This window comes from Macaca fascicularis, chromosome 7, assembly GCF_037993035.2.
Source record: "Macaca fascicularis isolate 582-1 chromosome 7, T2T-MFA8v1.1".
Classification (NCBI taxonomy): Eukaryota; Metazoa; Chordata; class Mammalia; order Primates; family Cercopithecidae; genus Macaca; species Macaca fascicularis.
In genome coordinates, this window is record NC_088381.1 from 36,086,977 (window position 1) to 36,107,274 (window position 20,298).

Sequence of the window (20,298 nt, forward strand, 5' to 3'; positions counted from 1 at the left end):
TTTTAATAAACCACAGAAGCTTATATACCATCTTGAGGTTACAGAAGGAATAGGGGCTTGAATCCTGGTAAAAAAGATTATGGGACAGGGGAGAAGAGGAATTCTAGGGAGGGTCAAGAATGAATGGATTTGGAACAGAGTTTAACTTGTAGTTTTCCTTGGAGGCTGGGTGTGGTGGCTCACACCTGTAATCCCAGCACTTTGGGATGCCAAGGCAGGTGAGTCACCTGAGGTCAGGAGTTGAAGACCAGCCTGGCCAACATAGTGAAACCCCGTATCTACTAAAAATACAAAAAATTAGCTGGGCATGGTAACAGGCACCTGTAATCCCTGCTACTTGGAAGGCTGAGGCGGGAGAATTTCTTGAACCTAGGAGATGGAGATTGCGGTGAGCTAAGATTGCACCATTGTACTCCAGCCTGGGTAACAAAAGCAAAACTCTGTCTGAAAAAAAAAAAAAAAAAAAAAAAAAAAAATATATATATATATATAGTTTTCCTTGGAATTTAAATGATCCTTGGATACAGTCATTATACTTTTAAAAGGGTATGCTCATTTGTGGTCACATCTAGAGAAAAAAATGTATGTACATTCTAGATAAGTTGTCCAGTGGATTTATTTTTACCTGCTGCCCAGATACAGCCAATTTATCAAGACAGGGGAATTGCAATAGAGAAAGAGTAAAGTGTGTGATGCACATAGAGCCAGTTAAACAGGAGACTGGTGTTTTATTACTCAAATCAACCTCCCTGAAGCAGAGGCTAGGGTTTTTCAAGGATGGTTTGCAGGGCAGGGAGGTTAGGGGAATGGGTGCTGTTGATAGATTGAGGATGCAATCATAGGGGTGTGGAGAATGGCCCTTGTTGCTGAGTCCACTGCTGGGTATCAGCCAGAGGAGCAGTTAAATCAAGATTCTTGGGTCTTTTGTGAAACCAAAAGACAATCTTTGGTTTTATAATACTGATGTTATACTGCAGGAGTAATTGGGGCAGTTGCAAATCTTGTGACCTCTTGAATAATGGCTGGTAATCATTTACACCTACATCTTAGCAGAATCCAGTCTCCTTTCATCCTGCTAACCTGGTATCTTTCATTAGTTTTACAAAGCTGGTTTAGTTTTGGGAAAGGGCTGTTATAATTTAAACTATAATCCAAATTTCTCTGAAAGTTAGCTTGGCCCAAGCCTAGGAATGACCAAGGGCAGTTTGGAGAGTAAAGGCAAGCTGGGGGTTGGTTAGATCAGAGCTATTTCACTGTCATCATTTTCTCATTGTTATAATTTTTGCAAAGGTGGTTTCAAAAATATTTTGGGGGTACTAGTTTCTGAGCTCCAACACACACACACATCCACTTACACACAATTCTTTCTTTAATAAAGACTAGATGTGTTTGCATAGGCCTGTGAAGAGATTTAAGAAAAAAAAGTTGACTCCTGTAATCAAAGTACTATTTTGTATTTTCTAAAATGATTTTAAAATAACTTAAACATAATGCTAAATGATGATGTAGGGCTAGAGAACAAAAAGCATGTGCATTCTAGATAAGTTGCAAAACTGATGAAACAGGCAGTAATCACAGAAGTCAGTGATTAATGTTTTGACGCATTACTTTCTGGACTTTTTCCTGAAATGTGTTCTTAAAAATAAGAAACAAAAGATGGTTGTAGTGAAACTGCCTTTGCAAAAATTACAGGTAGTAAGGGAAAGCAAACAAAATTTACTCCATCTTGCTTCTACCAGGCTAAATTGCTTTTGCTCATTTTTTGTGGAGCCATAATAGTCCTTTCCTTAAACTTATCCCCTCTTGGTTGAAAGATTGAAATCGTATTAGTAAAGACTAATAAAAGGCCACAAGATTAGAATTATGGTGTTATAGGAAAGGGCTCCCAATCCAGACCCCAAGAGAGTGTTCTTGGATGTCATGGAAGAAAGAATTCAGGCGGAGTCCACAGTGCAGAGCGAAAGCAAATTTATTAAGAAAGTAAAGAAATGAAAGAATGGCTACTCTATAGACAGAGCAACCCCGAGGGCTGCTAGTTCCCCATTTTGATGGTCGTTTTGTGATGATATGCTAAACAAGGGGTGGATTATTCATGCCTCCCCGTTTTAGACCATATAGGGTAACTTCCTGATGTTGCCATGGCATTTGTAAACTGTCAGCACTGGTGGGATTGTAGCAGTGAGGATGACCCGACCAGAGGTCACACTCATTGCCATCTTGGTTTTGGTGGGTTTTGGCTGCCTTCCTTACTGCAACCTGTTTTATTAGCAAGGTCTTGATGACCTGTATCTTGTGCTGACCTCCTATCTCATCTTGTGACTTAGAATGCCTTAACCGTCTGGGAATACAGCCCAGTAGGTTTCAGACTCATTTTACTCAGCTCCTATTCAAGCTGGAGTTGCTCTGGTTCATATGCCTCTGACAATGGTAGGGCCTGAACTTTGCTAAAAAATAGGAATGGTTAAACAATGCCCATTAATTGTTGCTTAGCTTTCTTTTCTATAGCTGCCTGCTGTCCCAGAGTCATAAACCAGAGGTCACAAGATTGTGACTTCCCAAACTGCTCCTATAGATAACATCACTATTTTGAGACCTAAAGGGCTGGTCTTTGAGATATTTTTCAGATTTAGTATTTTGGTAGACCAAGAGATATCACCTGGACCTGTGACCAAGAAATTAACTCAGCTGGTTTTGTGACCTACAGCTGGGAATTGACTCAGCTGTAGCTTTGATACCCCTATAATTTCATCCTTAACCCATCAATTGTTTCAGTTCCCCATCCCCCTACCCACCAAAATACCTTCAAAAACCCTGTGATAGGGTTTGGCTTTGTCCCCACCCAAATCTCATCTTGAATTCTCATGTGTTTTGGAGGGACCCAGTGGGAGAAGATTGAATTATGAGGATGGATTTTTCCTGCACTGTTCTCATGATACTGAATAAGTCTCATGAGATCTGATGGGTTAAAAAGGGAAGTTTTCCTGCACAAGCTCTATTCTCTTGTCTGCCACCATGTGAGACTTGCCCTTCATCTTCTGCCATGATTGCGAGGGCTCCCCAGCCACACAGAACTGTAAGTCCAGTAAACCTCTTTGTTTTATAAATTGCCTGGTCTTGGGTATGTCTTTATCAACAGCATGAAAACAGACTAATACAACCTACCTCTGAATTTTTGGGGAGATGGATTTGAGAAATATCTCCTGTCCTCGTGTGGCTGCCCTGCAATTGTTAAACTCTTTCTCTATCTCAATACTTGCTGTTTTTGGTGTGTTGACTTTTTCAGAGTAGTAGGCAAAAGCAACCCATTGGGCTGTAATAGTGGTGTAGAGTGGAGGAAGTAGTGGTAGAGAGAATGAGAACTAGAGTCTATGTTCTATACTCCATAGGCCTCACTCTAGGTACTCTTTACTCCTCTGAAACGTAATCACCCAATGGCTTATTCCTGCCTACTGTACAGACAAGACCAATTCACTGAGACCATGGCACTGCAGTAAGGGAAGCATTTAATTGACACAAGGCTGGCCATGCCATGCAGGAGACACAGTTATTGCTCAAATCAACCTCCCTGAAGGCTTGGAGGTTAGGGTTTTTCAAGGATAGTTTGGTAGGCAGGGGGCTAGGGAATGGGGAATGTTGATAGGTTGAGGATGCCATCATAGGGTGTGGAAAATGGTCCTCATGCGCTGAGTCATGAGTTGTGGGTCTAGGTGGGGAGTCAGCCAGTCATCAGAAATGCAGAAGTCAAAAAAGACATTTCAAAAGGCCAATCGTGGGTTCTATGATAGTCATGTTATCTACAGGCATAATTGGAGAAGTTACAGATCTTGTGACCTACAAACAATGGCTTGTTAAGTACACCTACTTTTTAGCAGAATTCGGGCCCCTTTCATAATCCTAACCTTGTGGGCTTTCGTTAGTTTTACAAAGGTGGTTTAGTTTTTGTAAGAGCTGCTGTCCTTACTTTAAGGTTAAACTATAAACCAAATTACTCCCATGATTAGCTTGGGCTACACCCAGGAATGGGCGAAGACAGCTTGTGAGGCTAGGTGCAAGATGGAGTCAGTCATATTTCATTTCTTTGCAAAAGCCGTTTCAGAAACATGTGCTTTTTTTTTTTTTTCATACTTGTGATTCTAAATGTCCCTGCATTAGGACATGGCATCTCTATGATTTAGGTACTTATGAATGACTGCTCATGTCAGAGACCTGACAATGTAATGGTTCCATCAGGGAGTATTAGGTTTAGCCTAAAACTGCCTTCTTACATGGTTAAGTTTACCCTGAAGGTTTCTCTGTACATAGTGAACTGTAACCTAACTGAATGTGTAAACAGACTATAACTTACTGTTGTACCCATCACTGAGTTGTGGCCAACTGTTCAAACCGTATTCAAATAAGGCAAATGCCAAGCGGTAACCAATCTGACTCTTTCTGTAGCTCACTTCCGTTTTCTGTAAGTCACTTTGTTTTCACTGTCCGTAAGTCTTCAATGATACAACAGCGCTGGCGTCTCTCGAAGTCTACTCTGGTTCAGGAAGCTGCCTGATTCGTGAATTGTTCTTTGCTCAGTTAAACTGTTAAATTTGTCTAAGGTCTTTATTTTAACAGTAAGAATTGTTTCTCTCTTACCCAAATAAAGCCTAGGAGGAGGCAGTTCAGAACTGGTGAAGTGGCTCTATGGCATTACTATCTTTTAGCTCATGGCTTCTTTTTTTTTGAGGTGGAGTCTTACTCTGTTGCCCAGGCTAGAGTGCAGTGGCGCAATCTTGGCTCACTGCAACCTCTGCCTTCCAGGTTCAAGCAGTTCTCCTGCCTCAGCCTCCTGAGTAGCTGGGATTACAGGCACCTGCCACCATGCCTGGCTAATTTTTTTTGTATTTCTAGTAGACATAGAGTTTCACCATGTTGGCGAGGCTGGTCTCGAACTCTTGACCTCAGGTGATCCATCCACCTTGGCCTCCCAAAGTGCTGGGATTACAGGCATGAGCCACTGTGCCCGGCCATGGCTTCTATTCTTAATGTTGCCTCATGGTCCTAGATAGCTGCTGGAGTTCAACCATAACGTCTGCATTCATGGTAATGAAAGAAGGAGGGAAAAAGAACTTAGCCTCTCGCTTTTAAGGAGCTGTCCCAGAAGTCCCACTGTATACTTTTACTTTCAACTATATTTTGTTTCATGATTTCTAAACAGTTAAATGTCTCTCTCTCTCTCTCTTTTTTTTTTTTTTGAAACAAGGTCTCGGTTGGTTGCCCAGGCTGGAGTGTAGTGGCAAGAACATGGCTCACTGCAGCCTCGACCTCCTGGGCTCTAATAATCCTCCTGCCTCAGCTTCCTGAGTAGCTGGGACCACAGGCGCATACTACCACCTGTGGCTAAAATTTAAATTTTTAGTAGAGACAAGGTCTCACTATCTTGCTCAGGCTGGTCTCAAACTCCTGGGCTCAAGCAATCTTCCCACCTTGGCCTCCCAAAGTGCTGGTATTACAGGCACAGGCCACCATGCCTGGCCTTCTCTTTTGTTTATAACTTTCTGATCTTGGTATAATACTAAAAGGACCTTCCCAACTTGGGTATCATAAAACTATTCTATACATTTTACATTTTCTTTTTTTTTTTTTTTGGAGACAGAGTTTCACTCTTGTTGCCTAGGCTGGAGTGCAGTGGCATGATTTTGACTCATTGCAAGCTCCACCTCCCAGGTTCAAGTGATTCTCCTGCCTCAACCTCCCAAGTAGCTGGGATTACAGGCATGCGTCACCACACCCAGCTAATTTTTGTATTTTTAGTAGAGACAGGGTTTCACCATGTTGACCAGGCTGGGTCTTGAACTCCTTACCTCAGGTGATCCACCTCAATTGGCGTCCCAAAGTGCTGGGATTACAGGTGTGAGCCACCATGCCCGGCCTATTCTATACATTTTCTAGAAATTTCAGAACTGTGTTTTTAGATTTAAACCTGAAACTTATTTATGTTTATAGTGTGGGGTAAGGATACAACCTTCTTTTTCCAAATGGCTGCCCCAAGCGGGTATTTTCTTAACCTCTTATAGCTACTAGCCAGAACTTTTCCCTAGAAAATGCAGGAGGCACCTGCATTTAAGTCTTACTCTTTCTAGACTTCACAAAGACCTACGTTCATTTGTTTGCACTATTTTTTTTTTTTTTTTTTTTTTTTTTTTGAGACGGAGTCTTGCTCTGCCGCCCAGGCTGGAGTGCAGTGGCCGGATCTCAGCTCACTGCAAGCTCCGCCCCCCGGGTTCCCGCCATTCTCCTGCCTCAGCCTCCCGAGTAGCTGGGACTACAGGCGCCCGCCACCGCGCCCGGCTAGTTTTTTTGTATTTTTTTAGTAGAGACGGGGTTTCACCGTGTTAGCCAGGATGGTCTCGATCTCCCGACCTCGTGATCCGCCCGTCTCGGCCTCCCAAAGTGCTGGGATTACAGGCTTGAGCCACCGCGCCCGGCCAAGTTTGCACTATTTTTTAATGATTCCCTCTGGGCTTTCAGTATATTCAATGCATCTCTCTTTGCATTTGTAAGTGGCATCATAAACACAGGTGGCAGCTGGGTGTGGTGGCTCACACCTGGAATCCCAGCACTTTGGGAGGCTGAGGTGAGTGGATCACTTGAGGTCAGAAGTTCTAGACCAGCCTGGGTGATATAGCAAAACCCTGTCTCTTAAAAATTTAAAAACTAGCTGGGCATGGTGGGGGGTGCCTATAATCCTAGCTACTGGGGTGGCTGAGGCAGGAGAATTGCTTGAATCTGGGAGGCAGAAGTTGCAGTGAGCTGAGATCATGCCATTGCACTCCAGCTTCGGTGACAGAGCGCGACACTCTGTCTCAAAAAATAAAAATAAATAAATAAAATATAGGTGGCATCATAATGACCTTTTTGCAAATATCTTTTTCCACACAAGGCTGTCAACTGCTTGAGAGTAGGAACTGCCTCTATTAACTTTGTATCTCTGGTATTCACTATTTAGTAGTTTCCTCAATAAACAATTGTGTGTTTTGTTTGTTTGTTTTTGAGATGGAGTGTTACTCTGTTGCCCAGGCTGGTGTGCAGTGGTGTAATCTCAGCTCACTGCAACCTCTGCCTCCCAGGTTCAAGTAGCTGGGACTACAGGCTCCTACCACTATGCCTAGCTAATTTTTATATTTTTAGTAGAGATGAGGTTTCACCATGTTGGCCAGACTGGTCTCAAACTCCTGACCTCAGGTGATCTACCAGCCTCAGCCTCCCAAAGTGCTGGGATTACAGGTGCGAGCTACCGCACCTGGCTAATAAATAATTGTTAAATGGAATTTATAAATTAATAAAACATGGCACCATCTTACGTACCATTTGTTATTGGTTGCATTTAGAAGTTGATTCCTAATGACACAATAGGAGGCATCTTTTTAAACAAAATTTGTTCTATTTTAAAAGATAGGAGTCTTGGTATGTTGCCCAGGCTGGTCTCAAACTCCTGGCCTCAAGTAATCCTCCCACCTCAGCCTCCCAAAGTGCTGGGATTACAGGGGTGAGCCACCACACCCAGTCATCATGAGGCATCTTAATTTCATTAGCATGTCTGTAAATCCCATCTCAAACTGAGAATGGTTCCTAAACAAAATTAATCCCTTTAAAAATGTTGTTTGGGGGCCAGGCACGGTGGTTCATGCCTATAATCCCAGCACCTTGGGAGGCTGAGGTGGGTGGATCACCTGAGGTCGGGAGTTCGAAAGCAGCCTGACCCACACGCAGAAACCTGTTCTCTACTAAAAATACAAAATTAGCCGGGCGTGGTGGCACAAGCCTGTAATCCCAGCTACTGGGGAGGCTGAGGCAGGAGAATTGCTTGAACCCGGGAGGCAGAGGTTTCCGTGAGCCGAGATCACGCCATTGCATTCCAGCCTTGGCAACAAGAGCAAAACCTCTGTCTCCAAAAGAAAAAAAAAAAAAAAGTTGTTTGGGTTTCTATTAGCTTCAGCTCTGTAGCATCACATTTTTGCATATAGTTTACTTTAGGGAACTTCTATCCATTAATTCTAGTAGCTTCTGTGAAGGCCAAGGGAAAGCTCCCTATCCTTTGAGGGTTCACTGCAAAATCATCTCACAGCTCACAAAAGGCAGGTTCATTGGGGTCTGCAAACGGTATTAACTCACACCTGGGGAGAATCACAGAGTGGTTAGCACCCTGCAAGGAGATTCTGAAGATTATATGCCACCCTGCCAACATAGGTTATGGGAGGGGAGAGGAGAAGAAGAATTCTGTTGAGGGGTTTACTAGAGAGAATGAATGGATCAGGGAACAGAGATTAACTTGAGCGTTATCGTGTGAACATGTCTGTTCAGGTGTGGTTACACCCTTGGTCTTCAGGGAGGGGAAGAGAAAAACAATTGTTCTTGGTGGGCCTGGATTTTTGGCAGATAATAGAAATTCAGCTTCAGAGATGGTGGGAGGGTTGGAAATTGAGGCTCCTTCAGTAGGTCAGTGTGTCATTTTTGGAACATCAGCTTCTGACCCCCAACATTACCAACAATCCATATTTCCACGATTCCAGCACAGTAGTCCCCCCTTATTCTATTTCACTTACCATGGTTTCAGTTATCCGCAGTCAACAATGGTCCAAAAACACACACATAACTTTTACTACAATATACTGTTACAATTGTTTTATTAGTTATTGTTAATCTCTTGCTGTGCATAATTTATAAAGCTTTATGACAGGTATGTATGTGTCAGGCTGTTCTTGCATTGCTATAAAGAAATACCAGAGACTGGGTAATTTATAAAGAAAAGAGGTTTAATCGGCTCATGGTTCTGCAGGTTGTGCAAGTGTGGAGCTGGCATCTGCTTAGCTTCTGAGGAGGTCTTAGGGAGGTTTTACTTATGGCAGAAGGCAAAGAGGGAGCAGGCTTCTAACATAGCAAGAACAGGAGCTTATGTATTACGTGGAAAAAGCAGGAATGAGTGAGAGAGAGGTAGAGAGGTGGGGTAGGTGCCATGTACTTTTTAACAACCAGATCCAATGAGAACTCACTCACTATTGAGAGGATAGTGCCAAGCCATCACGGAGTAACCCTCCTGACCCAAACATCTCCCACCAGACCCCAACTCCAACGTTGGGGATTGCAATTCAACAATAATTTGGCAGAAACATATGTTCAAACTATGTCAGTATGTATAGGAAAAAAACAGTATACATAGGGTGTGGTACTAGCTGCTGTTTCAGGTATCCAACTGGGTGTCTTGCAGTGTATCCCCCGTGGATAAGGGGAACTTCTGACTTAGACGACCTTCCCAAGGACAGTGAGGTAGCTTTCTTCCCTCCTCTTTCCCTCCCTCCCTCCTTCCCTCTTTTCCTCTCTCCCTCTCTCCCTCTCTCCCCTCTCCCCCTCTTTCCCCTCTCTCCCCTCTCTCCCTCCTTCTCTCTCCCCCCTTCTCTCTCTTCCCCCTTCTCTCTCTCCCCCCTCCCTCCCCCTTCCCTCCCTCCCTCCCCCTTCCCTCCCTCTCCCTTCCCTCCCCCTTCCCTCCCTCCCTCCTCCTTCCCCCTCCCCCTTCCCTCCCTCCCTCCTCCCTCCCCCTTCCCTCCCTCCTCCCTCCCTCTTCCCTCCTTCCCTCTCTCCCTCCCTCCTTCCCTCTCTCCTTCCTTCCCTCTCTCCCTCCTTCCCTCCTTCCCTCTCTCCCTCCCTCCTTCCCTCTCTCCTTCCTTCCCTGTCTCCCTCCTTCCCTCTCTCCCTTCTCCTTCCCTCTCTCCCTCCTCCTTCCCTCTCTCCTCCTTCCCTCCTTCCCTCCCTTCTTCCTTCCTTCTCTCCTTTCTTTTGTTTTCTATCTTTTTTCTCTCCCCCCTCCCCTCTCCCTCCCCTCTCCCTCCCCTCTCCCTCCCCTCTCCCTCCCCTTCTCCCTTCCCTCTCCCTCCCCTTCTCCCTCCCCTCCCTCCCCTTCTCCCTCCCCTTCTCCCTCCCCTCTCCCTCCCCCTCTCCTCTCCCTCCCCCTCTCCGTCTCCCTCCCCTTCCCCTCCCCCTCCCCTCCCCTCCCCCTCCCCCTCCCCTCCCCCTCCCCTCCCCTCTCCCTCCCCCTCTCCGTCTCCCTCCCCCTCTCCCTCCCCCTCTCCCTCCCCCTCCCCTCCCCTCCCCTCCCCTCCCCTCCCCCTCCCCCTCCCCTCCCCTCCCCCTCCCCTTCCCCTCCCCCTCCCCCTCCCCTCCCCCTCCCCCTCCCCTCCCCCTCCCCCTCTCCCTCCACTCCCCCCTCCCCCTTCCCCTCCCCCTCCCCCTCCCCCTCTCCCTCCCCCTCTCCCTCTCCCTCCCCCTCCCCCTCTCCCTCCCCCTCCCGCTTCCCCTCCCGCTTCCCCCCCTTTCTTCTTTAGTGCCTTCAGTCTTTTTCAAACTCTAGCTCCAGCCTAATCAGTGACACATTAACTGGGTTTTCCTGTTTATCCTCTCTCATTGCTTCTCTGAGTCAGAGCCTCTTCTCTATAAGTCACTGGAACTGCCCTTGTACTTGTGACCTGCCCTGTACTCAACAGTTTTTGTTCTGGGAAGCCCTGGGATTCTGCTAATACCGATCACTGTAGTTGCTGAATGGAAACAGATAAAGAACATGACCTCAAGGAGCTTCTTGTCAATGAGAAGACCAAGCTGATGCCTGGCAAAGGTAAATGCCACCATCACAAAATAAGTAAAAGCATGCATTAGCTAATTTGTAAATTCAGCTTAAGATGAATCCTACCTCTTGGGCCCTTCTCTGATGCTGGTGTTGGGACTGTAGAGTTCCTTGAGCCTCCATCAAGGTCAACATCAAATCCCACTGGCTTCTGTCAGCACCACCTTGATGACCCTAGCTTAATTTCTCTCTTTCCCGTGACTGGAACTCTTAGACCGTTCCACAGACGTACAAGGATTTATCATTCAAAGCTAAAGGGATGAAGTTAAAGCTATTGGCCCATAGGAAGCCTGAACTCATGGTTAGGAGAAAAAGATTGAGGAGTCTGAGTGGGAAGAGTTTGCTATTTCAAAGACAGCATCATAGTACTAGTCATTGTGGGAAAACTCAGGACTGGGTTGGACTTACTTATACTATGTTACTTTTATATTTTGGTTACTGAGGGAGGTGAAGGTCATCCTTTCAGTTCTTGGGATGTCTAAATAGCTTCATGACTCCTGGGCTCTTGGATAAATTTGCTTTCAGCATCATCTGGCTGTACTTTTTGTCCTTAGCAGGGGTAAAAGGAACCCTTTGAAAAGCCACATACCCCAGGTTTAAGTTTTTGCCTTGAAATGTGCCTGGCATCCCAGGCAGTTTGGGACTGCGCCCTTCCTCCCTCTTGCCAAGTGTCCTGTATGTTCTTCAGGGCTAGCATGGAATTAAGGTGTGGAAGCTGCTGGCCATCTTTCTGAATGCTTGCCTGATCTCTGCAGGTTGCCTCACCCCCGATCTTCCTGTGCCCTTCTGCAGCCATTCTGTCCCTTCTCCTGTACCTCCCTGGGGTCAGCTGCAGCTCATCCCTGGTCTTGTTCTCCCTGAGGTGCTGATGGTGACAACTTACAATAGGGTCTCTCCATAGAGCACAGAGATGGAGGGCAATTCTTAGGCCTTTTCCTCACTACATCATAAGCATTAACACTTCTGCTTGGTCCAGAGCTCAGGAATGCTACTTGTAACCACCTTGAGTAATTTTGTCAGTAAAATAGGTCTTTGTGGGCTAGCACTGGATCTATTTAATGATAACCTTCACTGAGGGGCTGCCAAGTACCAGGCTACATTTGTCTGGTCCTTCATATGTATCTTCTTTAATCTTTTCAATAGTCCTACAAAACCAGTGTTAGTATTAGCCTCTATTATGCAAAGGAAGTCACTAAAATACAGATTGATGAATGAATTTGCTGCAGATCATTCAGGTTGAATGCGGTAGAGCCAGGATTCAGACCTAGCTTTTTCAGGCTGAGTCCCACACTGGGCTTTACGACTAGGTACTTGGCATTACTGTAAGGTAGATCATCTCAACAAAATAGAGCCACGATTTGTTAATGTGATATTAACAAATATTTAACACATAAGCAACTTATTTTGGTTACCTTAAAAATAAAATATTTGACTGGGCATGGTGGCTATTGCCTGTAATCCTAGCATTTTGGGAGGCTGAGGCAGGGAGATTGCCTGAGCTCCTGAGTTCAAGACCAGCCAGGGGAACAGTGAATCCCATCCCTACAATCAATCAACCAATCAATCAATCAATAAACAAGCAAGCAAGCAAAACACAGCTCTTCAGGAGGCTGAGGTAGGAAGACCGCTTGAGCCCAGGAGGCAGAGGTTACTGTACTCCAGGCTGGGCTGTACAGCCAGACCTTGTCTCAAATGACAACAAAAATAGGTCCAGCGCAGTGGCTCACATTTGTAATCCCAGCACTTTGGAAGCCCAGGAGCTTGAGCCCAGCCTGTGCAACACAGTAAAACCCCGTCTCTACAAAAAATAAAAATTAGCCAGGCATGATGGCGTGTGCCTGTAGTCCCAGCTACTTGGGAGGCTAAGGTGGGAGGATGGCTTGAACCCGGAGTTTGAGGCTGCTGTGAGCTATGATCTGCCACTGCACTCCAGCCTGGGTGACAGCGAGACTCTGTCTCTAAAAACAAAAACACAAATACAAACAAAAGCCCTCAAGTATTCAAAGTGTTTTCTCTTACTGAGAGACTCTGTAACGCAGTTTTTATAGACAAGGTGAGACTTGAGGGGGTCACCAAAGAAAAGTAAAATATGAAGAAAGTGGAGGGGTTGTCTAGATTTGAATACTGAAGCAAGTGCTTATCCCATAATCATTCTTGTCCCAGAGATTTTACACTCAACAATGGAAAGTCACTGAGAATCCCAGTACTGCAGAAAACAGCCTGTGGAGCAGGGCCCAAGTAGGGGTGCAGATGACTGTTACCAGAAAAGGGTCCCGATCCAGATCCCAAGAGAGGGTTCTTGGGTCTTGCGCAAGAAAGAATTCAGGGCGAGTCTGTAAAGTGAAAGCAAGTTTATTCAGAAAGTAAAGGAATAAGAGAATAGATACTCCATAGACATAGCATCCCTGAGGGGGCTACTGGTTGCCCATTTTAATGGTTATTTCTTGATGATATGTTAAACAAGGGGTGAGTTATTCATGCCTCCCCCTTTTAGACCATATAGGGTAACTTCCTATTGTTACCATGGGATTTGTAAACTGTCGTGGCACTGGTGGGACTGTAGCAGTGAGGACAGGAGGTCACTCTTGTCACCATCTTGGTTTTGGTGGGTTTTAGCCAGCTTCTTTACTATAATCTGTTTTATCAGCAAGATCGTTATGACCTGTATCTTGGGCCGATCTCCTCTATCTCATCCTGTGACTTAGAATGCCTTAACCATCTGGGAATGCAGCCCAGTAGGTCTCAGCCTCATTTTACCCAGCCCTTGTTCAAGATGGAGTTGCTCTGGTTCAAGCACCTCTGGCAACCCTACATGACTTTCTTGTCTTTGCTGTGGCTTCATCTACAGTCAGAGGCCAGGGGGGAGAGGACCAAAAAAGAAAATACCTAAATTCTCTGCACTGAAAGTCTTGGAGGTGAATGCGTGTAAACAGTTCATGCACCAAGAAGGCAATTCTGACTCGTCTCCATTATTGCCTCATTATCTTCAGAAGAAACCCACCCTTCTCAACTCTACTTTGTAATGCTGGAGATTATTCATGCCTCTTGCAAACCACGTTTCTGCTTAAACTCCGCCGATAAAGGGCAGTAGGAAGACAGCTGGCTGGAGGAGGGACTTCCTGTTTGCTTCCTATCTACTTCCTGCTTCTGTGACCGTCATCATGTCAACGCCTATTTACCTCTCAGTGGCTGTTTCTTTGTGTAGCTGCACTACATTCAGTTTACAGTAGCTATCAGCAGAGATAACATTTGCCTCCTGAGAGGTCTGGATCTCAGCCCAGAGGGCCCTACTCTGAGCTCAGAGACCTCAACATTAGTTGAGTGGTCCCCACTCTTCAGAGCTATGAGTTTTAGCTACTTTGGTGTCCCTCCACACAAAATTTCAATTTAATAATTTCCAATTCCTCCCTTAATTTCCTCAATCTAGGAGTGGTAGCTACCTCCAACAATTGCTAGTACCTTAATAGAGCCCGCCTTCCCCAACACTGTATACCTTAACTTTATACCTAGTTAAGTTCTTTATATTAAATTTGCTCTGTTCAGGCTGGGCGTGGTGGCTCACTCCTGTAATCCCAGCACTTTGGGAGGCCAAGGTGCGAGGATCGCTTGAGCCCAGGAATTTGAGACCAGCCTGGGCAACATAGCAAGACCTCAACTCTACTAAAAATAATTTTTAAAAAATTATCTCTGAGTGGTGGTGTGTGCTGTGGTCCCAGCTACTCGGGGTGCTGGGGCAGGGGGATGGCTCGAGCTCAGGAGGTCAAGGCTGCGTTGAGCCGAGATCGCGCCACTGCACTCCAGCCTGGGTGACAGAGCCAGACACTTTGCAAAAACAACAAAAAACTTGTTCTGTTCAGATATTTGGCTAGGAATGTTGATTTTTAGGAGGAGCAGTTGGGGACTGGGTGGGGGAGAGACTAGCAATGTCAGCAGCTTTGAGGAAGGCACTTTGTAGTCTATAACATGGCCAAAACTACCCCATGGGGCTCGCACTGAAGTCCAGCAGCCCATAGTGTAATCCATTCCTTAGACTGCCAACAGCTCTAGACTCACAGACGTTAGTGAGCAAGCTCTACAAACTGGAACCCTGTGGGTATTTCTACAACCTACAGATTATTAATAGTCGTGCAAAGACAGGCAAATGGATGTTTTCTGGCGGGGGGCCAGGAGGGAGCAGTTGCATTTGAAGAATGAACTATGGTTTTCATTGATTTTCTTTCTTTTAAGAAAAGTAAAATAACAAAAGAAAAATCCTTGAAGGGTATTTTTATTCCCACCTCCTGTAATGTTCAGGGAACATGAGTGACATTTGGACTCCCAAACAAAGGAAGGCAGGGGCATATCTCTGTGTTTCTATGGTTCCTTGTTGAGGGAAAAAGGCTTTCAAGTCTTACGTGAGCACTGACAGGCTTTTATGAATAGTTCATGATACAGGTACAAACTGGGCTGGTCTGGCTGAAACATGCTTGCCTTCTCGGATATTGCCAGCATTCTTTGCTGTCTCACTCACCTCCCTGAATGACTTGGGCTTGAGAATGTTTCTGCATGATTTATCTAGGCTTGCTGTCTTATCTGAGAGCAGGAAGTCAAAAGGTGAGTGATGGAGCCACCTGCTGCTCTCTACTTTATAGATATTAAAGAGGAGCCTGAAACGGTTCCTTGGACATCTTATGAATGTCAGAAAATACCTTTTGGAGGGTTAGAAGATCAGGGGACGTGGTGGTTCACATTTGCTGCCATGGAATACGGCCAGTCTTCACTTGGAAACAGAATCACACGTTGTGGAGAGATCATCCCTAAGCAGGAGAGAAGCTATTAAGGTGAGATTTTTCTTCATTTTTGATTTTCCTTCCTCTTAGATTCCCATAAAGGCTATTACTAAAGAGAATACAATCTTGTGTTTAGAAAGAGCTACAACAAGGGAAAATAATCATTGCTTGAAGGATGTGGCACATTTTGTTCCTCTCCTTTTAGGGATTATTTTCTATAATATCTGGTTTTCTTTACTGGTATTCAGTACCCTTTGTTGTAATTCTTTTTTCTTTTTTGCTTTTTTTTTCCCCATATTCATCTTAGGATTTCATTGTACAATGTTTTTTCTTTTCTTTATTCTCTTTTTTTTTTTTTTTAAAGGGGCTTCCTGATCTTCATCGGACAGTGAAATTTGTTTGGGTGTCCAAACAAAATATGAAAGAGCTGTAATACTTCCTGTAGTGTATTTCAAAGGTAGGTGTGGTTTGCTACAACAAGCATTAGGCTTGTAGACAGAAACACTGGGGGAGAAGAAAGAGTGGAGAGGAATCCTGGATTTGCTTCCTAAAATATGTGGGTATGTGGCAAGTTATTTAGCTTCTGTTTTCCTATCTCTAAAAGAGGCTTAACAATACGTTTCAGATTGGTTGTGAAGGTTATTAAATGGGACAATGGAAATAAATATTTCTCAAGAAAAGAAATATTTCTCACCCACTAAAGGTCCTCATTAAATATTGCATGTACACAGCTTGTGTGCAAGTATATTTTAAATTTGGATGGATACTCTGAATGATTTCAATGCAATTTTTGGATGATATCCAGTTATTTTTACTTCTTTAAGAACATTTTTTAAAAAGTGTGGCTAGATGTCACATCTGACCAGTATATATGGTGAAAAGCATTCTAATGCTATATAAATTGCCACAATAGAAGCAAGAAATGTTTTAAAAGGACCTTTAGGTTTCTAGAACCGATGCCAAGAGTCTGAATTTTATGAATTTTTCTCTCCAGATCTATCAGAAATTCCAGACCCCAGAGAAGAGCTACATTCTAGGGTGGTAAGGCATGAGAAGAAGAATGAGGAATGAAGGGTGGGTGGGGACTTGCTCTTACTAATGACACTCCATGGCAGCAGGGGCTCAGTTCTTTCTTTTCTCCTGGGGTGGAGGTGGAGCCAGATCCAGACCTTAGTGTGGTCAGCTAGTTTGTAGGGTCAGGTTACAGATCTCCATCAACGAACCAGATGTAAGGGGTTTCTAGGCAGGTCTTTACTAAGGATACTTGTCCAGGTAAGAACTATTTTTTGCCATCAGTTTGGAATTGAACTTGATGTTTCTGGGAATGATGAGTTTGTAACTGGAGTCATTTTGTTCTGTCCAAGGATTGTGTCCTCCTCTTCCTTCCCTGTGGTCAATCTCCACCTGTCTACCCTTCCGTGACAATGGTTCAATGGAAGAGACTCTGCCGGCAGCATCACTTGTGGGCCCTGGGCTGCTATATGCTGCTGGCCATTGTGGCTCTGAAACTTTCTTTAAGGTTGAAGTGTGACTCTGACCACTTGGGTCTGGAGTCCAGGGAATTTCAAAGCCAGTACTGTAGGAATATCTTGTATAATTCCCTGAAACTGCCAGCAAAGAGGTCTATCAACTGTTCAGGGATCACCCGAGGGGACCCAGAAGCCGTGTTTCAGGCTATTCTGAATAACCTGGAGGTCAAGAAGAAGCGGGAGCCTTTTACAGACACCCACTATCTCTCCCTCACCAGAGACTGTGAACGCTTCAAGGCGGAAAGGAAGTTCATACAGTTCCCACTGAGCAAAGAAGAGGTGGAGTTCCCTATTGCGTACTCGATGGTGATTCATGAGAAGATTGAAAACTTTGAAAGGCTACTGCGAGCTGTGTATGCCCCTCAGAACATATACTGCATCCACGTGGATGAGAAGTCCCCAGAAACTTTCAAAGAGGCAGTCAAAGCAATTATTTCATGCTTCCCAAATGTCTTCATAGCCAGTAAGCTGGTTCGGGTGATTTACGCCTCCTGGTCCAGGGTGCAAGCTGACCTCAACTGCATGGAAGACTTGCTCCAGAGCTCAGTGCCATGGAAATACTTCCTGAATACATGCGGGACGGACTTTCCTCTAAAGAGCAATGCCGAGATGGTCCAGGCTCTCAAGATGTTGAATGGGAGGAATAGCATGGAGACAGAGGTACCTCCCAAGCACAAACAAACCCGCTGGGAATATCACTTTGAGGTAGTGGGGGACACATTACACCTAACCAACAAGAAGAAGGATCCTCCCCCTTATAATTTAACTATGTTTACAGGGAATGCGTATATTGTGGCTTCCCGAGATTTTGTCCAACATGTTTTGAAGAACCCTAAATCCCAACAACTGATTGAATGGGTAAAAGACACCTATAGCCCTGATGAACACCTCTGGGCCACCCTTCAGCGTGCACGGTGGATGCCTGGCTCTGTTCCCAACCACCCCAAGTACGACATCTCAGACATGACTTCTATTGCCAGGCTGGTCAAGTGGCAGGATCATGAGGGAGACATCGATAAGGGTGCTCCTTATGCCCCTTGCTCTGGAATCCACCAGCGGGCTGTCTGTGTTTATGGGGCTGGGGACTTGCACTGGATGCTTCAAAACCATCACCTGTTGGCCAACAAGTTTGACCCAAAGGTAGATGATAATGCTCTTCAGTGCTTAGAAGAGTACCTACGTTATAAGGCCATCTATGGGACTGAACTTTGAGACACACTATGGGAGCATTGCTACCTGTGGGGCAAGAGCAAGTACAAACATGCTCAGAACTTGCTGGGACAGTGCGGGTGGGAGACCAGGGCTTTGCAATTTGTGGCATCCCTTAGGATAAGGGGTCTGCTATTAGAGTGTGGGTAAGGAGATCTGTTGCCTTAAATTGCTGCCTGGGTGAATGCTGCTTTTTCTGTCACCCCTAACACTAGCAGTTCCTTCATTAACTTTCTCACCGAGTGAGAATGAGAACTGCTGTGATTGCAAGAGTGAGGGAGGGATGTGTGGTAGGGGACTTGATTTCAGTTGAATGCCTGCTGGTAGCTTTTCCATTCTGTGGAGCTGCTGTTTCTAATAATTCTAGGTTTGGTAGCGTGGAGGAGAACTTTGATGGAAAGAGAGCCTTCCCTTCTGTACTGTTAACTTAAAAATAAATAGCTCCTGATTCAAAGTAATTTTTTGCCTAGTATTTTTTTTTTTTTGCCTAGTATGTCAGAAATAATATAAATATAAGCAGATAAAGTGTGTGAGACTTTTTCTCATAACTATTGGTGACATTTAAAATCCCTAGGGGCTGGCAAGAGTTCTCATTATTCTGAAACGGTCCTGACAAGCTGCATGAGTAGCAATTTTTTTTTTTTTTTTTTTTGAGACAGAGTCTTGCTCTGTCTCCCAGGCTGGAGTGCAGTGGCACAATCTCAACTCACTGCAACCTCCGCCTCCCGGGTTCAAGCGATTCTCCCACCTCAGTCTCCTGAGTAGCTGGGACTATAGGCATGCAGCACCATGTCTGGCCAATTTTTGTATTTTTAGTAGAGACCAGGTTTCACCATATTGGCCAGGCTGGTCTCGAACTCCTGACCCTGTGATTCGCCCACCTCGGCTTCCGAAAGTGCTGGGATTACAGGTGGGAGCTACTGCGCCTAGACTATGAATAGCAAATTCTAATGAAGACAGGGGAACAGGGCTGGTTCTTTCATTGTTGAGAGCCATCCTCATTTTGTTTATATTGCCATGTTCGTGACTTTTCTATAAAGGAAAGGCAGGGCGATTTAACCAGTTTGACCACCTGTATTCTTATAGGAAAATTGCAGCACTAATTCTAATTTTGTCCGCTTCACAGCCAAAGCTTAACTAATGTTCCATAAAGGAGACAATAGCCATTCAGGTAAGGTAATGTGTAATTTATTATTCAAAGTGGAACATGTTTTTGTAGGGGGAGAGTCTGCACTATTAATAATTATATTGAGAAATAAAAATAAACTAGGACTATTTGGCTAAGCCAGGATGTCTTGTTATTCCATGTTTAGGCCTATTGAGTCAAAACTGGTTTTTGTTTTTTGTTTTTTTTTTTTTTTTTTGAGACAGATTCTCACTCTGTTGCCCAGGCTGGAGTGCAGTGGCATGATCTCGGCTCACTGAAGTCTCCGCCTCCTGGGTTCAAGTGATTCTCCCACCCCAGCCTTGCAAGTAGCTGGGATTACAGATGTGAGCCACCATACCCAGCTAATTTTTGTGTATTTTTAGTAAAGATGGGGTTTTGCCATGTTGGCCAGATTGGTCTCGAACTCCTGGCCTCAAGTGATCCACCTGCCCCAGCCTCCCAAAGTGCTGGGATTACAGGTGTGAGCCACCACGCCTGGCCCCCTCTTGAATCAAAACTCTTATTTCATAATGTGAATGGGAGGATCACTATTTGCGATTCTGCAGATTACACATTTCCTTGTGGGGAGACAATAAGGTATGTGTAAATACATATACTTAAGTATATGTGTGTATATGTATATACACATACAGCACACTACCTCCCACGTGTTACCTAGCGAAACAGTTTCCTTTCTGAAGCTCCAGAGATAGTTGTTGGCTAAGTTATACTCTTCTGTGATGGGCAGGGGATGCTATAAAAACATAGGCAGTGCCCTTTGAATATAGTACAGCTCATCTCCTGCATATAATATACCTTGGAAAAGAGATTTATATGCAAGTTAATTTGTGTAATCTGAAGGATGTTCCCATTAATATGTCATGATATCATTAATATGTTTCTTCCTTTCTGATTTTTTTTTTTTTTTCCACCCAGGCTGGAATGCAACTAATGGCGTGATTTCAGCTCATTGCAACTTCTGCCTCCCAGGTCCAA

At 44.8% G+C, this 20,298-nt stretch overlaps 1 protein-coding gene across 8 annotated transcripts in view; it reads left to right on the forward strand.

Moving 5' to 3' along the window:
- GCNT3 (glucosaminyl (N-acetyl) transferase 3, mucin type) overlaps positions 1-18,613 on the forward strand; it is an 80,411-nt gene extending 61,798 nt beyond the window's left edge. The window contains exons 1-5 of one of the 8 annotated variants that reach the window (XM_073995920.1): positions 10,489-10,639; positions 15,280-15,468; positions 15,782-15,874; positions 16,412-16,689; positions 16,782-18,613. In XM_073995920.1, the coding sequence (XP_073852021.1) occupies positions 16,842-18,158 (1,317 nt within the window). In that variant the 5' untranslated portion in view covers positions 10,489-10,639; positions 15,280-15,468; positions 15,782-15,874; positions 16,412-16,689; positions 16,782-16,841 and the 3' untranslated portion in view covers positions 18,159-18,613. Of the gene's footprint in view, positions 1-10,488; positions 10,640-15,228; positions 15,469-15,781; positions 15,875-16,411 lie in introns of those variants that run through there. The other 7 variants (XM_073995921.1, XM_073995922.1, XM_015452884.4 and 4 more) reach the window with 7 other exon arrangements.
- The last annotated feature ends 1,685 nt before the right edge of the window (positions 18,614-20,298 follow it).